This window comes from Tachysurus fulvidraco, chromosome 15 (assembly GCF_022655615.1).
Source record: "Tachysurus fulvidraco isolate hzauxx_2018 chromosome 15, HZAU_PFXX_2.0, whole genome shotgun sequence".
Classification (NCBI taxonomy): domain Eukaryota; kingdom Metazoa; phylum Chordata; class Actinopteri; order Siluriformes; family Bagridae; genus Tachysurus; species Tachysurus fulvidraco.
This window is the reverse complement of record NC_062532.1, coordinates 5,152,200-5,169,959: the sequence shown is the minus strand read 5'-3', so window position 1 is coordinate 5,169,959 and position 17,760 is coordinate 5,152,200. Positions and strand designations below refer to the sequence as shown.

Below are 17,760 nucleotides of genomic sequence, written 5' to 3'. Positions count from 1 at the left end.
AGCGCTCTCTCCACACACGGAGAAAATACCGTAATGCATGGAATAGATTCACATAACAAAATACATGTTACATCAAAGCATTACATTGTGGTTAGAAAATTAGAAGTAAAACATAAACAAAAACAATACCTTACAATACCTCATGTAACTGCTGCTTTGATACTAATGTGTTCCTTCCAGTATTTCTGCACACGTAATATTGATTGAACATACAGTATTTATACTGTTTTTGTGTATTGTCTTTTGTGTATTGTCTTGTATTTTTTGTTTGCACTGCTTTTGTCCTGTTTGCACCAGGTTGCACAGATGCACATTATGTATCTAGGACTAACTTACTAAGTCCTTCGCTCTGTCTTTGTTCTATGTAGCTCCCTGATCCTGGAGAAACGTTGACTCATTTCACTGTGTACTGCAACAGCTATATATGGTTGAAATGACAATAAAAGCTCCTTAACTTGACTTGGTGACGTTCTTCCTGTCACTGATCCTCCTTAACTGTATGCTACAGTATGTAGAGACAATAGAACAGTCTAGAACACATCAGTGTGTAGGTTTTTTTTCAACATTTACACATTTATTACATAGACTTAGGCTTAGATTTAGAACTGGTTTATGTTTCAAAAAAATTTAATATTGTATTAAATTTTATCCTTTGAAGCATCAAAGCATTACATTTTGGTTAGAATATTAGAAGTAAAGCAAACAAAATTAGCACTCAGTATGATATATGAATAATGAGGCTGAATTAATATATTTTTAAACAGCAAATAATCCAAAACAGAGAGCAATAGCAAGGTCGGTAAGTAGATAGCACTGTTACACCGTTATGGTAATGGTTACAGTTTTATCAGGTTTTAGTCTGGATGAGACGGAGAGCGATGCCTGCTCATATAGAGGAGATCAGCCACAGGCTGCCTCTTCTAATCCTTGTTCAGGGTTACAGAGCTTCCTGGTCCTGGCTTTTCTGATGGAAAAAATAAAGCTCAGTTGATCAGCTTTAGACAATACATCAGTTTTAGACATTCAGACATTCATTTAGACATTTTCTAGTTGTCCCTGGTCTTCTGTTTTTACATATTTACAAATACTTTAAATTCAAATAAGGACTTTGGTAATATGTTGATTTTCCAAGCAAACAAGTATTAAAGTCTTACTCTCTGGTGTCCTCTGTTTCCTGGAGAGTCTGGGGTAAATGTACAGTGTGCCCACTAACACAGACAGCAGGATGATGACCTCAAAGAGCCACACAAGCACAAACACAATCATGAAATCTGAGAGAGAGAGAGAGAGAGAGAGAGAGAGAGAGAGATAGCACAACTGCTCATATACTGTAAAGTAGACCATGAAGTAAAATCAACACAGACAGCATGGGCTAATTAACACAATGTCCAATTTATTAGGAACACCTGGAAATATGTGTCAGCAGCACAGCAGGTAAAGAATATCTCTTAATGTTTACTTATTGGTCTTTATGAATTTAACCATGGCATTGTTTTTACACCTTGATGAGAGACTTAGAGACTGTTGTATGTAAAATTCCCATCAAGATCTGCAGTTAATGCCACTGGTCCGTTAAGATATAGAAAAACCCAAAGTTCCCCACCAACACCACGTCTCTCAAAATGGCAGTTTGTTAATGATAATAAAACTATGATACTAACCAGTGCAGAGAGGAGCGAGTCTAGAACATACACATTAGTCATCTTTGATGTAGACGGGAGAAGTAAAGGCAATTCTACTCTCCAGGTGAACATTGAAGGTAGGACCACACAACCTCTAATCACATCACACAGCACACTACAAGTTATTTCATAAATGTATAAAATATACATATTCATCCACACTATTGTCTAACTACTTTTAACGCAACAATAAAAGTCAAAGATATCAAACACATGATTGGCTGATTAGATAACTTCATGAATGTCTACAGGTGTTTCTAATAAAGTGGATGGTGCAGGGAAGTAAGAATCACTGCACAATAGTGTTAGTGATATTTATTATTAAAGGTTTTACAGTATTAGATTCATTTGTTACTGCTCATTTTAAGCAGATCAAGTAAAATCAACACAGACAGCATGGGCTAACTAGATTTGTAAAAGTTCGTCGCAAGAAACTTTGATGTTGGCTTTGACGGTGCAAGTATTTACAAAGCCCGGTGCTTTTTGGAGGCGAGTGGAAAAAGGGTCAGTGTTTCTTTTGGAGGCAAGTGGACAGAAAGATAGGGTGCAAAAACATTTGGAGGCAAGTGGAGACGAGCATGCGACATCATCCGAATACTCCTGAAGATGTTCCCCTCATTGGTCTGAGTGTTTTGATATATCACATGCCCATGTTGTGCAAAATATTTTCACGTGACGTCAGGTGATGTCATCAGAATACCCGTGAGGAAGTTCCCCTCATTGTTCTGAGTGTTTTGATATGTCACATGTCCATGTTGTAAAAAGGTTTTTTGATTTTGCATATTTTGGGAGCGGGGCTGCGGCACAACCGAAAGGCCAGTCGATACACCAATTTAAAACTTTGTTCAGAGTATCACACTAAAGGAGCCGGTCGAGTTTGGTGTAGATAGTTCGAAAGCTTGCCGAGTTATAAATCTCCAAAGTTTATAATGGTAGTCTATGGGAAAAAAGGCCAATTTGAGACCCGGTACCGGAAGTACCGGAACTCAGATCACTTAGAAAAGTAATATCAACAAACATCAGACCAGGGTCTACAACATATCCAAATTTGGTGCATGTGGCTCGAAAGCCCTACCAGGAGTTACTCTTGATAAATTTTTGTCTAAGCTTAAATAGGAAAACAGAATGTTGGCTTCTACAAAACCAACATAAAAAAAAAAAACACAACCCACTTTAATAGGAACACCTGGAAATACTATGTGTCAGCAGCGCACCAGGTAAAGAACATCTCTTAATGTTCATCTATTGATCTCTATGACTTTATCCATGGCATGAATGTTGGGTTGAAACATTGTTTTTACACCTTTATGAGAGACGTAGAGACTGTTGTATGTAAAATTCCCACAAGATCTGCAGTTTATGCAGCTCATCTGGTACCATCAACAATGCAACAACAAAAGTCAAAGAAATCAAACACATGACTGGCTGATTAGATAAAGTCATGAATGTCTACAGGTGTTTCTAATAAAGTGGACAGTGCAGGAAAGTAAGAAGCCATAACAATCAAACACATAATTAAACCAAAAATTATCAGAGGAGATAAAAAAAACTGCAACAATCACTCAAATATATATGTGAGAAATAAACATGTACGTGTCTAACAACATTAAAAGCCTAGATTGTTTTATGTTGTTTGGTTAATATGTACATTACAAGTTATTTTATAAATGTATAAAAAATAAACATTCATCAGCATTCTGTTAATATTATTGCAAACTGAAACACACCACTGATCTGTGTAAACTTCAAACCTGTCTGTTTTTATTTTCTCAGTTGCTTTTCTTATTTTAATTGAATATAGAAAAAATAATCAATACAGATAACGGCATCAGTGATAAAGATTTGTCTACCCAAATATTGTTTGACTGATGAAGGCATTCAATGATAAAAACTATATATTTTACATGTTTGAGCATTCAGTAAAAGATGACTGATGAGATGTTTGTGAGTGGGATTAGTCCAAAATGTTGGTGTGAATGTGTGGGGTTAATCGCTAATGTCTGTGTGAGTGTGTGGGGTTAATCTCTAATGTCTGTGTGAGTGTGTGGGGTTAATCACTAATGTCTGTGTGAGTGTGTGGGGTTAATCACTAATGTCTGTGTGAGTGCGTGGGGTTAATCACTAATGTCTGTGTGAGTGTGTGGGGTTAATCACTAATGTCTGTGTGAGTGTGTGGGGTTAATCACTAAAGTCTGTGTGAGTGTGTGGGGTTAATGACTAATGTCTGTGTGAGTGTGTGGGGTTAATCACGAGTGTCTGTGTGAGTGTGTGGGGTTAATCACTAATATCTGTGGATGAGTAAAGAGAATTACTCAGTAGTGTCTGTTAAAAGTGGGAGTTAAACCTCATAGAGAAGCAACAAAGAGAAATCAAATATTATGAAGGAGCAGGTGGGATTATTTAAGACTTTATTACAGGCAGGATTAGTCAAGGCTGTCCTCAGGATGTTTCTGGGATCTGTGTTTATAAACTGCTGCATTGGAATTTTGTTCATCAAATCATTCTTGCCAGGGGCAGTGGGGTCTCAACTGTTTAAGGCTCTGGGTTGTTGATAGGAGGATCGGAGTACAAGGCCCAGCACAGCCAAGCTGCCACTGCTGGGCCCTTGAGCAAGGCCATCAACCTTCCCTGCTCCAGGGGTGCTGTAGCATAGCTGCCCCTGCACTCTGACCCCAACCTCCTCAGTTGGGCTATGTGAAGAAAAGTATTCCACTGTGCTGTAATGTATATGTGGCGATAATAAAGGCTTCTATGCCCTATTCTATTCTTTATAAAAGACAGACTCACCAGGACATTGGTGGAGTTCAGCAGTATCGTGGTCACGGCTGACATGATTTTCTACATGGCAGGTGATGTTTCCTTGATGGTCTTGTTCCAGTGTGACAGTGCTGGTCCCGTTCTCCAGTTGAGGGAGTGTGTTAAAGTCAGAAGTCCAGCTGAAGTGAAGGTTGTCTCCAACAGCAGAGCAGAACACTTTCCAGACCTCAGAGAACAAGCAGCTGTAGGACACTTTCACTGAGGACACCTGAGCTGTAGATTAGAGATAAACACCTCAGAATAAATTACTAAACACATTATCAAACCAGAAATACAAGAACAAATCAGAAACACATGAAGATAATCTCAAATCAGAAAGAAGTAGAGGGACAATTACTTTATCTTGAGAGTTTCTTTATTGTCTGATAAAGTTTTAAATTCTATCCAAAAATCCTGGATTTTTGTTAAAGTACACATGAACATATCTGCATTTTTAATTAGATGGAACCTCATTTGCATAAATAAATATGAAAACATAATATAAAATCTTGAGACAGACTATAGTGTGGATGAATGTTTATATTTTACACATTTATAAAATAACTTGTAGTGTGCTGTGTGATGTGATTAGAGGTTGTGTGGTCCTACCTTCAATGTTCACCTGGAGAGTATAACTGCCTTTACTTCTCCCATCTACATCAAAGATGTTTAAAGTGTATGTTCCAGAGTCGCTTCTCTCTGCACTGGTTAGTATCATAGTTTTATTATCATTAACAAACTGCCATCTTGGGAGACGTGGTGTTGGTGGGGAACTTTGGGTTTTTCTATATCTTAAAATTAAACTAGTGGTCTGTAGGTCAAACCCATCCTCCCAGGGCATTTGCAGGTGCAGTCGCTGTCCCACAGCTACATGACACGGATTCCTCTGAGTAAATCTACAGAGATCATGATCCTGAAACAGTGAACCTGCAGAGGAAGAAAAAATCATCAGCATTCTGTTAATATTATTGTAAACTGAAACACATCTCTGATCTGTGTAAACTTCAAAACTCTGTTTATCTTCTGCAACTGATTTACTTGTTTGCTTGATTTTATTTGTAAAAAAAAATGGCATCAGTGATTAAGCGATAAATAAATATTTCAGCAAACTTTTGGCTTTTATTTAAAATTCTGTTCACCATTAAATTAGCATTATTCACCAAAATCATCTAAAGACTAGAATTTAGTTATATACAAAATACAAAGCATTTTATATTATATTATATTATATTATATTATATTATATTATATTATATTATATTATATTATATCCTTCATCAAATCCTTCTTTATAAAAGACAGACTCACCAGGACATTGGTGGAGTTCAGCAGTATCGTGGTCACGGCTGACATGATTTTCTACATGGCAGGTGATGTTTCCTTGATGGTCTTGTTCCAGTGTAACAGTGCTGGTCCCGTTCTCCAGTTGAGGGAGTGTGTTAAAGTCAGAAGTCCAGCTGAAGTGAAGGTTGTCTCCATCAGCAGAACAGGTCACTTTCATGACTCCAGAGGACAAACAGCTGTAGGACACTTTCACCGAGGACACCTGAGCTGTAGATTAGAGATAAACACCTCAGAATAAATTACTAAACACATTAGCAAACCAGAAATACAAGAACAAATCAGAAACACAGCAACATAACCTCAAATCAGAAAGAAGTAGAGGAACAATGACTTTATCTTAAGAGCTTCTTTACTGTCTGTTAAAGTTTTAAATTCTAACCAAAAATCCTGCATTTTTTTTTTTTGTGATTTTAAATATGTACATTTCTGCATTTTTTAATTAGCTGGAGCCTCATTTACATACATAAATATGAAAATATACAACAAAATCTTGAGAGCGACAATAGTGTGGATGAATGTTTATATTTCATACATTCATGAAATAACTTGTAGTGTGCTGTGTGATGTGATTAGAGGTTGTGTGGTCCTACCTTCAATGTTCACCTGGAGAGTATAACTGCCTTTACTTCTCCCGTATCCATCAAAGATGTTTAAAGTGTATGTTCCAGAGTCGTTCCTCTCTGCACTGGTTAGTATAATAGTTTTATTATCATTAACAAACTGCCATATTGCGAGACGTGGTGTTGGTGGGGAACTTTGGGTTTTTATATATGGTAAATTGAGACTAGGCGTATTTAGGTCAAGTCCATCCTCCAGCGGCATTTGCAGGTACAGTCGTTGTCCCACAGCTACATAACATGGTTTAATCTGATTAAATCTACAGACATGATCTTGAAACTGTGAACCTGCAGAGGAAGAAAAAATCATCAGCATTCTGTTAATATTATTGTAAACTGAAACACACCTCTGATCTGTATAAACTTTAAAACAGTATCTTCTCCAAGTGATTATTTACATATGTAATAGGTATATACTTTTATATAATCTTAAGTGAATCTTAAGTAATACTTTTATTTTGACAAGTAATCCAACTTGCATTCCCGGTAGAGAGAGAGAGAGAGAGAGAGAGAGAGAGAGAGAGAGAGAGAGAGAGAGAGAGAGAGAGAGAGAGAGAGAGAGCTCATGGCGAGTGTAAGCCACACCCTTAGTGAGTGTAGTATTGTGTTTTGGGAAGCTTGTTCGATAAAGTAAAAAAAAAGTGTGCATATTCCTGGGATGTTGTAGAATATTTTTATAGTAGCACATTTTCTATTTTTTTCAAATGTATTTGTATTGCGCTTTCATCGTTGGACATTTTCTGAAAGGAGCTTTATAGAAATTTAGTTTAAAAGTAAATTAATATTTATCTCTATTTGGTTGTGGTTATGTATTTGCATTACATATTGTGATTAGATTTTTGTCATTTCGCCCAGCCATAAGTTGTACTGTGAAAACTTTACTTGATTTAGACTCCTTTAAATTTACATCTTAACACTGATGATGTGTAACACTCTCACAGAACATCCTCCAAGATCCAAACCAGTCTGGCTGTAAAGCAGCACATTCGACACAGACAGCCCAGAGTTAATGTATTCAATGTTAGAGACTTAAAAGCACTTTTGTACATCGCTCAGGATAAGTGTGTCTGTCACATGCTGTAAATGTAAATGTAATTAATGGAAAAGAAAATTGGCCACAGGGTTAAACAATAGGATCAGAATTATTATATATTAAAATATATTTTAGACAGTTTAGTGCCTTTGGAAGTCTTCAATTTCTTAGAATTTATTTATTTTTTCCTACAACAGAAAAGTTATTCACAGAAAAAAAAAATTCTTTTGAAGTTAAAAGCTGACCGATTTACTGATATCTGATCTCACAGGTTTAAACTACATTTAGACCATTTCTCATTTCATAAAGCTGAAGCTGTACAACTGCACATGTAGTAAATAAATGAATCATGCATTATTAGAGGATAAAACTTACCCATGACAACGTGGGTGTAAATCAACAGGACTCCAAAAATGACCTGTATTCTCATTTTGCCCAGAGAACAATCCTCTCTCTGTACTTGATGGAGATCTTGGACCTGAGTGATGAACGACTACAAAAGCAAGATGAAGCTTATTTTACAGAACTAATAATACTTTTTTGAGAAACAGGAAGTTCCATACAACATCTACACCCCTTGACTTGAAAGTGATAAAGCAAGCCTGTGGTTTGTTCGTCTTGTCTAATGAAATATTTTTCTCACTTATACTTACATGGTCATACAGGGTCTATAAACCTCTCATAAGAGCCTGGTACTTTTTAGGTCTCATCAAACATGTTTAAAATGTATGTTCCAGAGTCGTTCCTCTCTGCACTGGTTAGTATCATTGTTTTATTATAATTAACAAACTGCCATCTCTTAAGATCTGGTGTTGGTGGGGAACTTTGTTTTTTTTTCTATATGTTAAAATTAAACTAGGTGTCTTTAGATCAAGCCCATCCTCCAGCGGCATTTGCAGATGCAGTCGTTGTACCACATAACATGGTTTAATCTGATTAAATCTACACATAACATGATCCTGAAACAGTGAACCTGCAGAGGAAGAAAAAATCATCAGCATTCTGTTAATATTATTGCAAACTGAAACACACTGCTGATCTGTGTAAACTTCAAAACAGCATCTTCTCCAAGTGATTATTTGCTTAGTAGTTAAACTTTATTTGTGATTAAAATGGCAGTGAAATCATTCTAACATCACAGTTGATTAAAGGATAAATTATATTACAGCAAAGTGTTATTTAAGTCATTCTCTGATGTAGAATTTTTCCACCAAAATCATCCAAAAACTATTTTACAAATCATGCAAAATTGCATAAAATAGATGATACACGAACTCGGCACGTATTGAACAAGACACGCAATCCAGCGCAAACCCGACAAACGGAACACAACACACGTGTATAGCAGCACATGCAAAACTTTTCTCCTCGTGCTTTCTGCTGTCCGACGTGCACCGACGTCACACGCACGCGCTTAAAGGGACCCGTTTTCTTTTTTCTTTTTGTAATATACTTTATAAGAATCATAGAAATAAAGGTCACAAATCACCATCTGGTTTATATATATATATATATATATATATATATATATATATATATATATATATATATATATATATATATATATATATATAGTAGCTTTATAGAAATATAGAAAGACAATTACGAAGTTTAAAATGAAATTAATATTTATCTCTATATGAATTTGGTTATGTATTTGTATTGTATTGTATATTGTTATTAGATTTTTGTCATAGGCTTACCTAGTTTTGTTATGGCTTCTGTCGAGGAGTTTATTAAAACTCTGTCAGACCAAATCATTAAGAAATTACGTTATCTGTCCAAGATAAGCGTTTAAAAGATACAATTAAGACTGTCATAAAATCCGAGCTGAATGAACGTGATGTGTTAAAGTCGCAGCCAAAACCTGTTGTTAATGTTACATTGACGATGTCTCATTTGACGTCCATCCATCCATCCATCCATTTTCTACCGCTTATCCGGGGCCGGGTCGCGGGGGCAGCAGTCTAAGCAGGGATGCCCAGACTTCCCTCTCCCCAGACACTTCCTCCAGCTCTTCCGGGGGAATACCGAGGCGTTCCCAGGCCAGCCGAGAGACATAGTCCCTCCAGCGTGTCCTAGGTCTTCCCCGGGGCCTCCTCCCGGTTGGACATGCCCGGAACACCTCCCCAGGGAGGCGTCCAGGAGGCATCCGAAACAGATGCCCGAGCCACCTCAGCTGACCCCTCTCAATGTGGAGGAGCAGCGGCTCTACTCTGAGCTCCTCCCGAGTGACTGAGCTCCTCACCCTATCTCTAAGGGTGCGCCCAGCCACTCTGCGGAGGAAACTCATTTCGGCCGCCTGTATCCGGGATCTTGTCCTTTCGGTCATGACCCAAAGCTCATGGCCATAGGTGAGGGTAGGAACGTAGATCGACTGGTAAATAGAGAGCTTCGCCTTGCGGCTCAGCTCTCTCTTCACCACAACAGATCGGTATATCGACCGCATCACTGCGGAAGATACACCGATCCGCCTGTCGATCTCCCGCTCCATCCTTCCCTCACTCGTGAACAGGACCCCAAGATACTTAAACTCCTCCACTTGAGGCAGGAACTCTCCACCAACCTGAAGAGGGCAAGCCACCCTTTTCCGGCTGAGAACCATGGCCTCGAACTTGGAGGTGCTGATTCTCATCCCCGCCGCTTCACACTCGGCTGCAAACCGTCCCAGTGCATGCTGAAGGTCCTGATTTGAAGAAGCCAACAGGACAACATCATCTGCAAAAAGCAGAGACGAAATCCTGTGGTCCCCAAAAGTGACTCCCTCCGGCCCCCGACTGCGCCTAGAAATCCTGTCCATATAAATAATGAACAGGACCGGTGACAAAGGGCAGCCCTGCCGGAGTCCAACATGCACCGGGAACAAGTCTGACTTACACCCGGCAATGCGAACCAAACTCCTGCTCTGGTCATAAAGGGACCGGACAGCCCTTAACAGAGGGCCCCGGACCCCATACTCCCAGAGCACCCCCCACAGGCCATCACGAGGGACACAGTCAAATGCCTTCTCCAGATCCACAAAACACATGTGGACTGGTTGGGCAAACTCCCATGAACCCTCCAGCAACCTGGTGAGGGTATAGAGATGGTCCAGTGTTCCACGACCAGGACGAAACCCGCATTGTTCCTCCTGAATCCAAGGTTCGACTATCGGCCGAATTCTCCTCTCCAGTACCCTGGCATAGACTTTTCCGGGGAGGCTGAGGAGTGTGATCCCCCTATAGTTGGAACACACCCTCCGGTCCCCCTTCTTAAACAGAGGGACCACCACCCCAGTCTGCCAGTCCAGAGGCACTGTCCCCAACCACCACGCGATGTTGCAGAGGCGTGTCAGCCAAGACAGCCCCACAACATCCAGAGACTTAAGGTACTCAGGGCGGATCTCATCCAGCCCCGGTGCCTTGCCACTGAGGAGCTTCTCAACTACCTCAGTGACCTCAGCTTTGGGGATCGACGAGTCCACTACCGAGCCCTCCGCCTCTGCTTCCTCAATGGAAGACATGTTGGTGGGGTTGAGGAGATCCTCGAAGTACTCCTTCCACCGTCTGAGGATGTCACCAGTCGAAGTCAGCAGATTCCCACTCCCACTGTAAACAGTGTGAGCGGGGCACTGCTTCCCCCTCCTGAGATGCCGGACGGTTTGCCAGAATTTCTTTGAGGCCAACCGATAGTCCTTCTCCATGGCCTCACCGAACTCCTCCCAGACCCGAGTTTTTGCCTCTGCAACCACCCGGGCTGAAGCTCGCTTGGCCCTCCGGTAACTATCAGCTGCCTCCGGAGTCCCCCGAGCCAACCAGGCTCGATAGGACTCCTTCTTCAGCTTGACAGCATCCCTTACTTCCGGGGTCCACCACCGGGTTCGGGGATTGCCGCCACGACAGGCACCGGAGACCTTACGGCCACAGCTCCGTGCGGCTGCATCAACAATGGAGGTGGAGAACATGGTCCACTCGGACTCAATGTCTCAACCTCCCTCGGGATCTGGTTGAAGCTCTGCCGGAGGTGAGAGTTGAAGATCTCTCTGACAGGAGACTCTGTGCCAAACGTTCCCAACGGACCCTCACAGTACGTTTGGGTCTGCCAAGTCTGTCCAACTTCCTCCCCTGCCATCGGACCCAACTCACCACCAGGTGGTGATCAGTTGACAGCTCCGCCCCTCTCTTTACCCGAGTGTCCAAGACATACGGCCGGAGGTCAGATGAAACAACCACAAAGTCGATCATCGACTTCCGACCTAGGGTGTCCTGGTGCCATGTGTACTGATGGACACCCTTATGCTTGAACATGGTGTTTGTTATGAACAAACTGTGACTAGCACAGAAGTCCAATAACAGAACACCACTCGGGTTCAGTTCGGGGGGGCCGTTCCTCCCAATCACGCCCCTCCAGGTGTCACTGTCGCTGCCCACGTGAGCGTTGAAGTCCCCTAGTAGAACGACGGAGTCCCCAGTCGGGGCACTTTCTAGCACCCATCCCAGAGATGCCAAGAAGGTCGGGTACTCTACACTGCCATTTGGCCCATAAGCACAAATAACAGTGAGAGACCTCTCCCCGACCCGAAGGCGCAGGGAAACGACCCTCTCGTTCACCGGGGTGAACTCCAACACATGGCTGCTGAGCTGGGGGGCTATGAGCAAGCCCACACCAGCCCGCCGCCTCTCACCGCGGGCAACTCCAGAGTAGTAGAGAGTCCAGCCTCTCTCGAGGAGTTGGGTTCCAGAGCCCAAGCTGTGCGTGGAGGCGAGCCCAACTATCTCTAGTCGGTATCTCTCAACCTCTCGCACCAGCTCAGGCTCCTTCCCCCCCAGCGAGGTGACATTCCATGTCCCTAGAGTCAGATTCCGTGTCCGGAGATTGGGTCGCCGAGGCTCCCGCCTTCGACTGCCACCCAATCCACATTGCACCAGCCCCTTACGGTTTCTCCTGCAGGTGGTGGGCCCACAGGAGATCGGCCCCACAAGTGCAACAACAACAATTAGAACTTGAACGTTATCGCTTGGATTTGATAAGAGATGGAAGAATTCCTGGCACAAATGGGTCAGGAAGTAAGCATGGTTTGCGTAACTTTGATGTTGTGAGTAATTCGAGACTGATTCCGAAGTTTGATGAAAAGGATGTGGAACGTTTTTTTGTATTATTTGAATGCGTTGCTGAGGCAAGAAATTGGCCAGATGACCAACGTACTTTGATGTTACTATGTGTTTTTATGGGTAGGGCTCAAGAAGCGTACTCCTCTCTTAGTACAGAGGATGCAGCAAAGTATCAGACTGTAAAGACCACAGTTTTAAAATCCTATGAATTAGTTCCTGAGGCATACAGGCAAAAATTTGGGTTTTGGAGAAAAGGTGAGAAACAGACACATGTTGAGTTTCTACGTGACATTTCAATGTACTTTAATCGCTGGTGTACGGCTTCTGAGATTGAAACACTAGACGACTTAAAGGATTCGATTTTACTTGAACAATTCAAAAATTGTATTTCTCTTGTAGCGACTTTCTCTCACTGCGTATGAAGCAGCTGTTTCAGCCGATGAATTTTCGTTAATTCATAAAACTTCGGCAAATAAGATGTATGGAGGTCCTAGTCGGAACGAACCGTGGCGTAAATCCACTCAGCCTGGTAAATTTCGGCGTGATTTTGTTAGAGGCCAAGATAAAAATGTGTGTAATATTTGTCATACATTTGGTCATTGGAAAACTGAGTGTCCGATGTTAAAAATGAGAGAAACGTCCAAAACAAACTCAAAATTTCCGCCTGTGAAACCTGTTGCTTAGGTTGTTGCTTTAGCCGTTTCAGCCTTGTCTCATTCCCATGAGCAAAAAATGTTCCTCTCCATCGACTTTTTCTGCAGTCTGATTTAATTCAGGGTGAAGTGGTAATTGGTGTTCGTCCTTGTTTGCCTGTTGAGGGAATACAGGTTATGCTAGGGAATGATTTGGCTGGAAACCGTGTTTGGAAAGATTGTTTGTCAAACTTGGTGGTGACTCCGTCTCCAATAATTCATGAATCGAAGAATGAAGGTTTTTTCCGTTTTTCATTACCACGGTTTTGCCGTCCTGTGCAGTAACACGGGCTATGTCAAAGAATCAAACGGTTGATAAATGTGACAGTCCAAAGGAGACGAGTACAATTTTTGGCCAAAAAAACCCTATTAAAAGCAACTTTCTCTCTCTTAATAAGGTTTTTTTGGCCAAAATTAAAGCGGGATGTTTCTAGTTACATTAAGTCGTGTCATACTTGCCAACTACCGGGAAAACCTAACCAGGCGATAAAATCAGCACCCCTTTAATCCAATCCCTGTGATAAGTCAACCTTTTGAGTATTTGATAGTGGACTGTGTTGGCCCTTTGCCAAAGTCAAAATCAGGCAGCGAGTACTTATTTACGGTTATGTGTCAGGTAACACGTTATCCGTCTGCTTACCCGCTTCGTTCTATTACTGCGAAAAATGTCTTGAAAGCACTTACTGAGTTTATTTTTGTCTTTGGAATACCACGAGTTATTCAATCGGACCAAGGTAATAATTTTACATCTAATATGTTTGGTCAAATATTAAAACAACTTCACAATAAACATAAGCTTTCCAGTGCCTACCATGCACAGAGCCAGGGAGCTCTAGAAAGATTTCACCAAACATTGAAATCTTTACAACGATCGTATTGTACTCAGATGGGGAAAGACTGGGAAGCTGGTTTACCCTGAATGCTGATGGCTGCTCGTGAGGCTTCACAGGAGAGTACAGGTTTTAGTCTGAACGAGCTTGTTTTTGGCCATGATATACAAGGCCCTTTGGATGTTTTGGCTGATGACTGGAAAAAATCTGATCCGCCGAAGAATGTTCTGACTTATGTTAGCGATTTTCGTAGGAAAATTTTTGTGGTTGGTCAAATAGCAAAAGCACATTTAAGTAAGGCTCAGGACCGGATGAAGAGCTTCTTTGATCGTCGTGCAGAAGTCAACAAGGTGATCGAGTACTGGCATTGTTGGATCGCCTTTTCAGGCTAAATTTGCTGGACCTTACACCGTTACACTCGTCAAATATCAGATCTTAATTATTTGATCGAAACTCCAGATCAAAATAAGAAAACCAGAGTATGTCACATAAACTTGCTAAAATCCTATTATGCATGTAAGGAGGCTGCTCTTATTGATAGTGACACGAACAAAATGATTGCGTCTGATATTAAACCTGTCCTTTTGACAGGAATGGTTGCAGTTGCTGATGTAACTCCCTCTGAAGAGTTTTATACTGGTGATTTGGTCCTACAAGGCCGTTTGCAAAACTCAGAGGCTCTTAAAACAGTATGTGATCGGCTCAATTATTTGGTGGAGGAGCAGCGTGCTGATTTGATTAATTTAATTTCGGAGTACGATTTCAGATATTCCATCATGTACTCATTTAATGGAGCATAATATTGATGTCGGGGATTCTGCACCTATTCGTCAGCATTATTATCGTGTTTCAGCAAATAAGAAAAAACATTTGGATGCTGAAATTGACTACATGCTTAAAAATGGTATCACAGAACCCTCATTTTCTAGCTGGGCATCCCCGTCACTGCTGGTGAGTAAATCTGATGGCTCTTTTAGGTTCTGCACAGATTATCGAAAGGTAAATGCGGTTACCAAACCAAAATTATCCTAATCCAACTGCCAAAAAGGAATTAATGCATTTTTTGGGAATGGTGGGATTTTACCGTTGTTTCTGTCGGAATTTCTCTGTGATGGCTGCGCCTTTAACAAATTTGTTGCGTGGAACCGTGAAGCTCCATTGGAATCATATTTGTTGTTAACAGAAGCTCCAGTTTTGGCGGCTCCGAAATTTGACCAGACTTTTCAATTACAAGTAGATGCAAATAACATAGGCACAGGTGCAGTTTTGATACAGAAATCCGAGGAAGGTATTGACCATCCAGTGGCTTTCTTTTCCTGGAAATGTGATTTATATCAGTTAAATTATTCTGTAATTGAGAAAGAAGCATTGGCTTTAATATGGGCATTGCAACACTTTGATGTGTATGTTGGGGCGACGGAGGGACCTTTGGTCGTCTATACTGACCATAACCCATTAACATTTTTGCGCTCCTTACAAAGCCCAAATCTGACGGGTCTCCTGCTTCCCCGCTACGGCCGGCCAGTGGGTGGAACTGTGCTGCTAAATCGTGTGCACCTGTTGCTTGTTATTTCTCCTTATTTAAGTTTGGTGTTGATTGTGTTTAGGGGGATTTTTCTGCTTGGGTTCTGTTTGGGGTTGTTTTCTGTTTTGTTCTTCCTTATTTTGTAAGTATTGTTGTCCATTTGTGTTCTCCAATACACGATCACGTTTAAACTGCTAAAAAAAACATTCTGTCAAAGCTCAGACTAATTATTCACATTTTAAACAAAAGAAAAAATGGTATTTTGGTTTTCATTGCGTCCTCCCTTTTTTGTTATGACTTGAGCCGGTTGTGACAGAGATAAACACCTCAGAATAAATTACAAAACACATTATCAAAGCAGAAATACAAGAACAAATCAGAAACACATGAAGATAATCTCAAATCAGAAAGTAGTAGTGGAACAATTACTTTATCTTGAGAGCTTCTTTACTGTCTGTTAAAGTTTTAAATTCTAACCAAAAATACTGGATTTTTTTTTTTTTTGTGATATTAAGTATGTACATGTCTGCATTTCTTAAATAGCTGGAGCCTCATTTACATAAATATTAAAATATGAAACAAAATCTTGATAGACTATAGTGTGGATGAATGTTTATATTTTATACATTTATAAAATGCTGTGTGATGTGATTAGAGGTTGTGTGGTCCTACCTTCAATGTTCACCTGGAGAGTATAACTGCCTTTACTTCTCCCGTCTACATCAATGATGTATAAAGTGTATGTTCCAGAGTCGTTCCTCTCTGCACTGGTTAGTATCATAGTTTTATTATCATTAACAAACTGCCATCTTGAGTCACGTGGTGTTGGTGTTGGGGAACTTTGTTTTTTTCTATATGTTAAGTTGAAACTAGGTGTCTTTAGTTCAAACCCATCCTCCAGCGGCATTTGCAGGTACAGTCGTTGTCCCACAGCTACATAACACGGTTTAATCTGATTAAATCTACAGACATGATCCTGAAACAGTGAACCTGCAGAGGAAGAAAAAAATCATCAGCATTCTGTTAATATTATTGTAAACTGAAACACACCTCTGATCTGTATAAACTTCAAAACTCTGTGTTTATCTTCTCCAACTGATTTACTTGTTTGCTGGATTTTATTTGGAAAAAATGGCATCAGTGATTAAGCAATAAATAAATATTTAAAATTCTGTTCAGCATTAAATTAGAATTTTTCACCAAAATCATCCATAGACTCGAATTTACTTATATAAAAAATACAAAGCGTTATATTATATATTATAATATAATATATAATGTATACTGTATATATAAAACATGAAAAATGACAATATAGATGATGCACCTTTTGCCCAAAATTTCCAATAAAATATATATTGAATGTTGTAGAACCATACTGTATTGTAGTAGCATATTGTCTTTATGTATTGTGATTGGATATTTTTGTCAGATAACTTTAGACAACTTTAAAGCTACAGGTTAACAGTGATGATGTAAAAGAAAAGTCTGCACAGGGTTAAGCATTAGGATCTATTCTGTAGGTCAACATGTCATTTATAAAATAAATATTAGACAAGAGTGTCTGTGGGAGTGTAAAGTAAACTTAAACTTTTGTTAAGGAGCAGGTGGGATTATTAAAGACTGTATATGAGGACTGGCAGGATTAGTCAAGGCTGTCCTCAGGATGTGTCTGGATCTGGCTGTTTTGTCTCTGTGTTCACAAACTGCTGCATTGGATTTTTATTCATCAAATCCTTCTTTATAAAAGACAGACTCACCAGGACATTGGTGGAGTTCAGCAGTATCGTGGTCACGGCTGACATGATTTTCTACATGGCAGGTGATGTTTCCTTGATGGTCTTGTTCCAGTGTGACAGTGCTGGTCCCGTTCTCCAGTTGAGGGAGTGTGTTAAAGTCAGAAGTCCAGCTGAAGTGAAGGTTGTCTCCATCAGCAGAACAGGTCACTTTCATGACTCCAGAGGACAAGCAGCTGTAGGACACTTTCACTGAGGACACCTGAGCTGTAGATTAGAGAGAAACACCTCAGAATAAATTACTAAACACATTATCAAACCAGAAATACAAGAACAAATCAGAAACAAAACTAAATAATCTTATAGATATAGCAAAAAATAATTAATTTCTAACAACATTAAAACCCAAATTGTT

The 17,760-nt window shown here is 40.3% G+C and overlaps 2 protein-coding genes across 10 annotated transcripts in view; one reads left to right on the top strand and one right to left on the bottom strand.

The window, feature by feature from the left end:
• The window catches only part of LOC113648365, a 261,316-nt gene that overhangs the window by 97,802 nt on the left and 145,754 nt on the right, over positions 1-17,760 (top strand). The window lies entirely within an intron of this gene.
• Positions 1-17,760, bottom strand: part of LOC113659134 (carcinoembryonic antigen-related cell adhesion molecule 5-like) — a 569,148-nt gene that overhangs the window by 466,149 nt on the left and 85,239 nt on the right. For 2 of the 4 annotated variants that reach the window (XM_047801200.1, XM_047801202.1), the window contains exons 5-7: positions 5,787-6,029; positions 5,088-5,405; positions 4,470-4,712 (exon numbers count right to left, since the gene is read on the bottom strand). The exons of 1 other annotated variant lie outside the window; for it this stretch is intronic. In XM_047801200.1, coding sequence (XP_047657156.1) covers positions 4,470-4,712; positions 5,088-5,405; positions 5,787-6,029 — 804 coding nt within the window. Of the gene's footprint in view, positions 1-4,469; positions 4,713-5,087; positions 5,406-5,786; positions 6,030-6,412; positions 6,728-17,369; positions 17,613-17,760 lie in introns of all 4 variants that reach the window. One more of the 4 variants, XM_047801201.1, reaches the window with a different exon arrangement.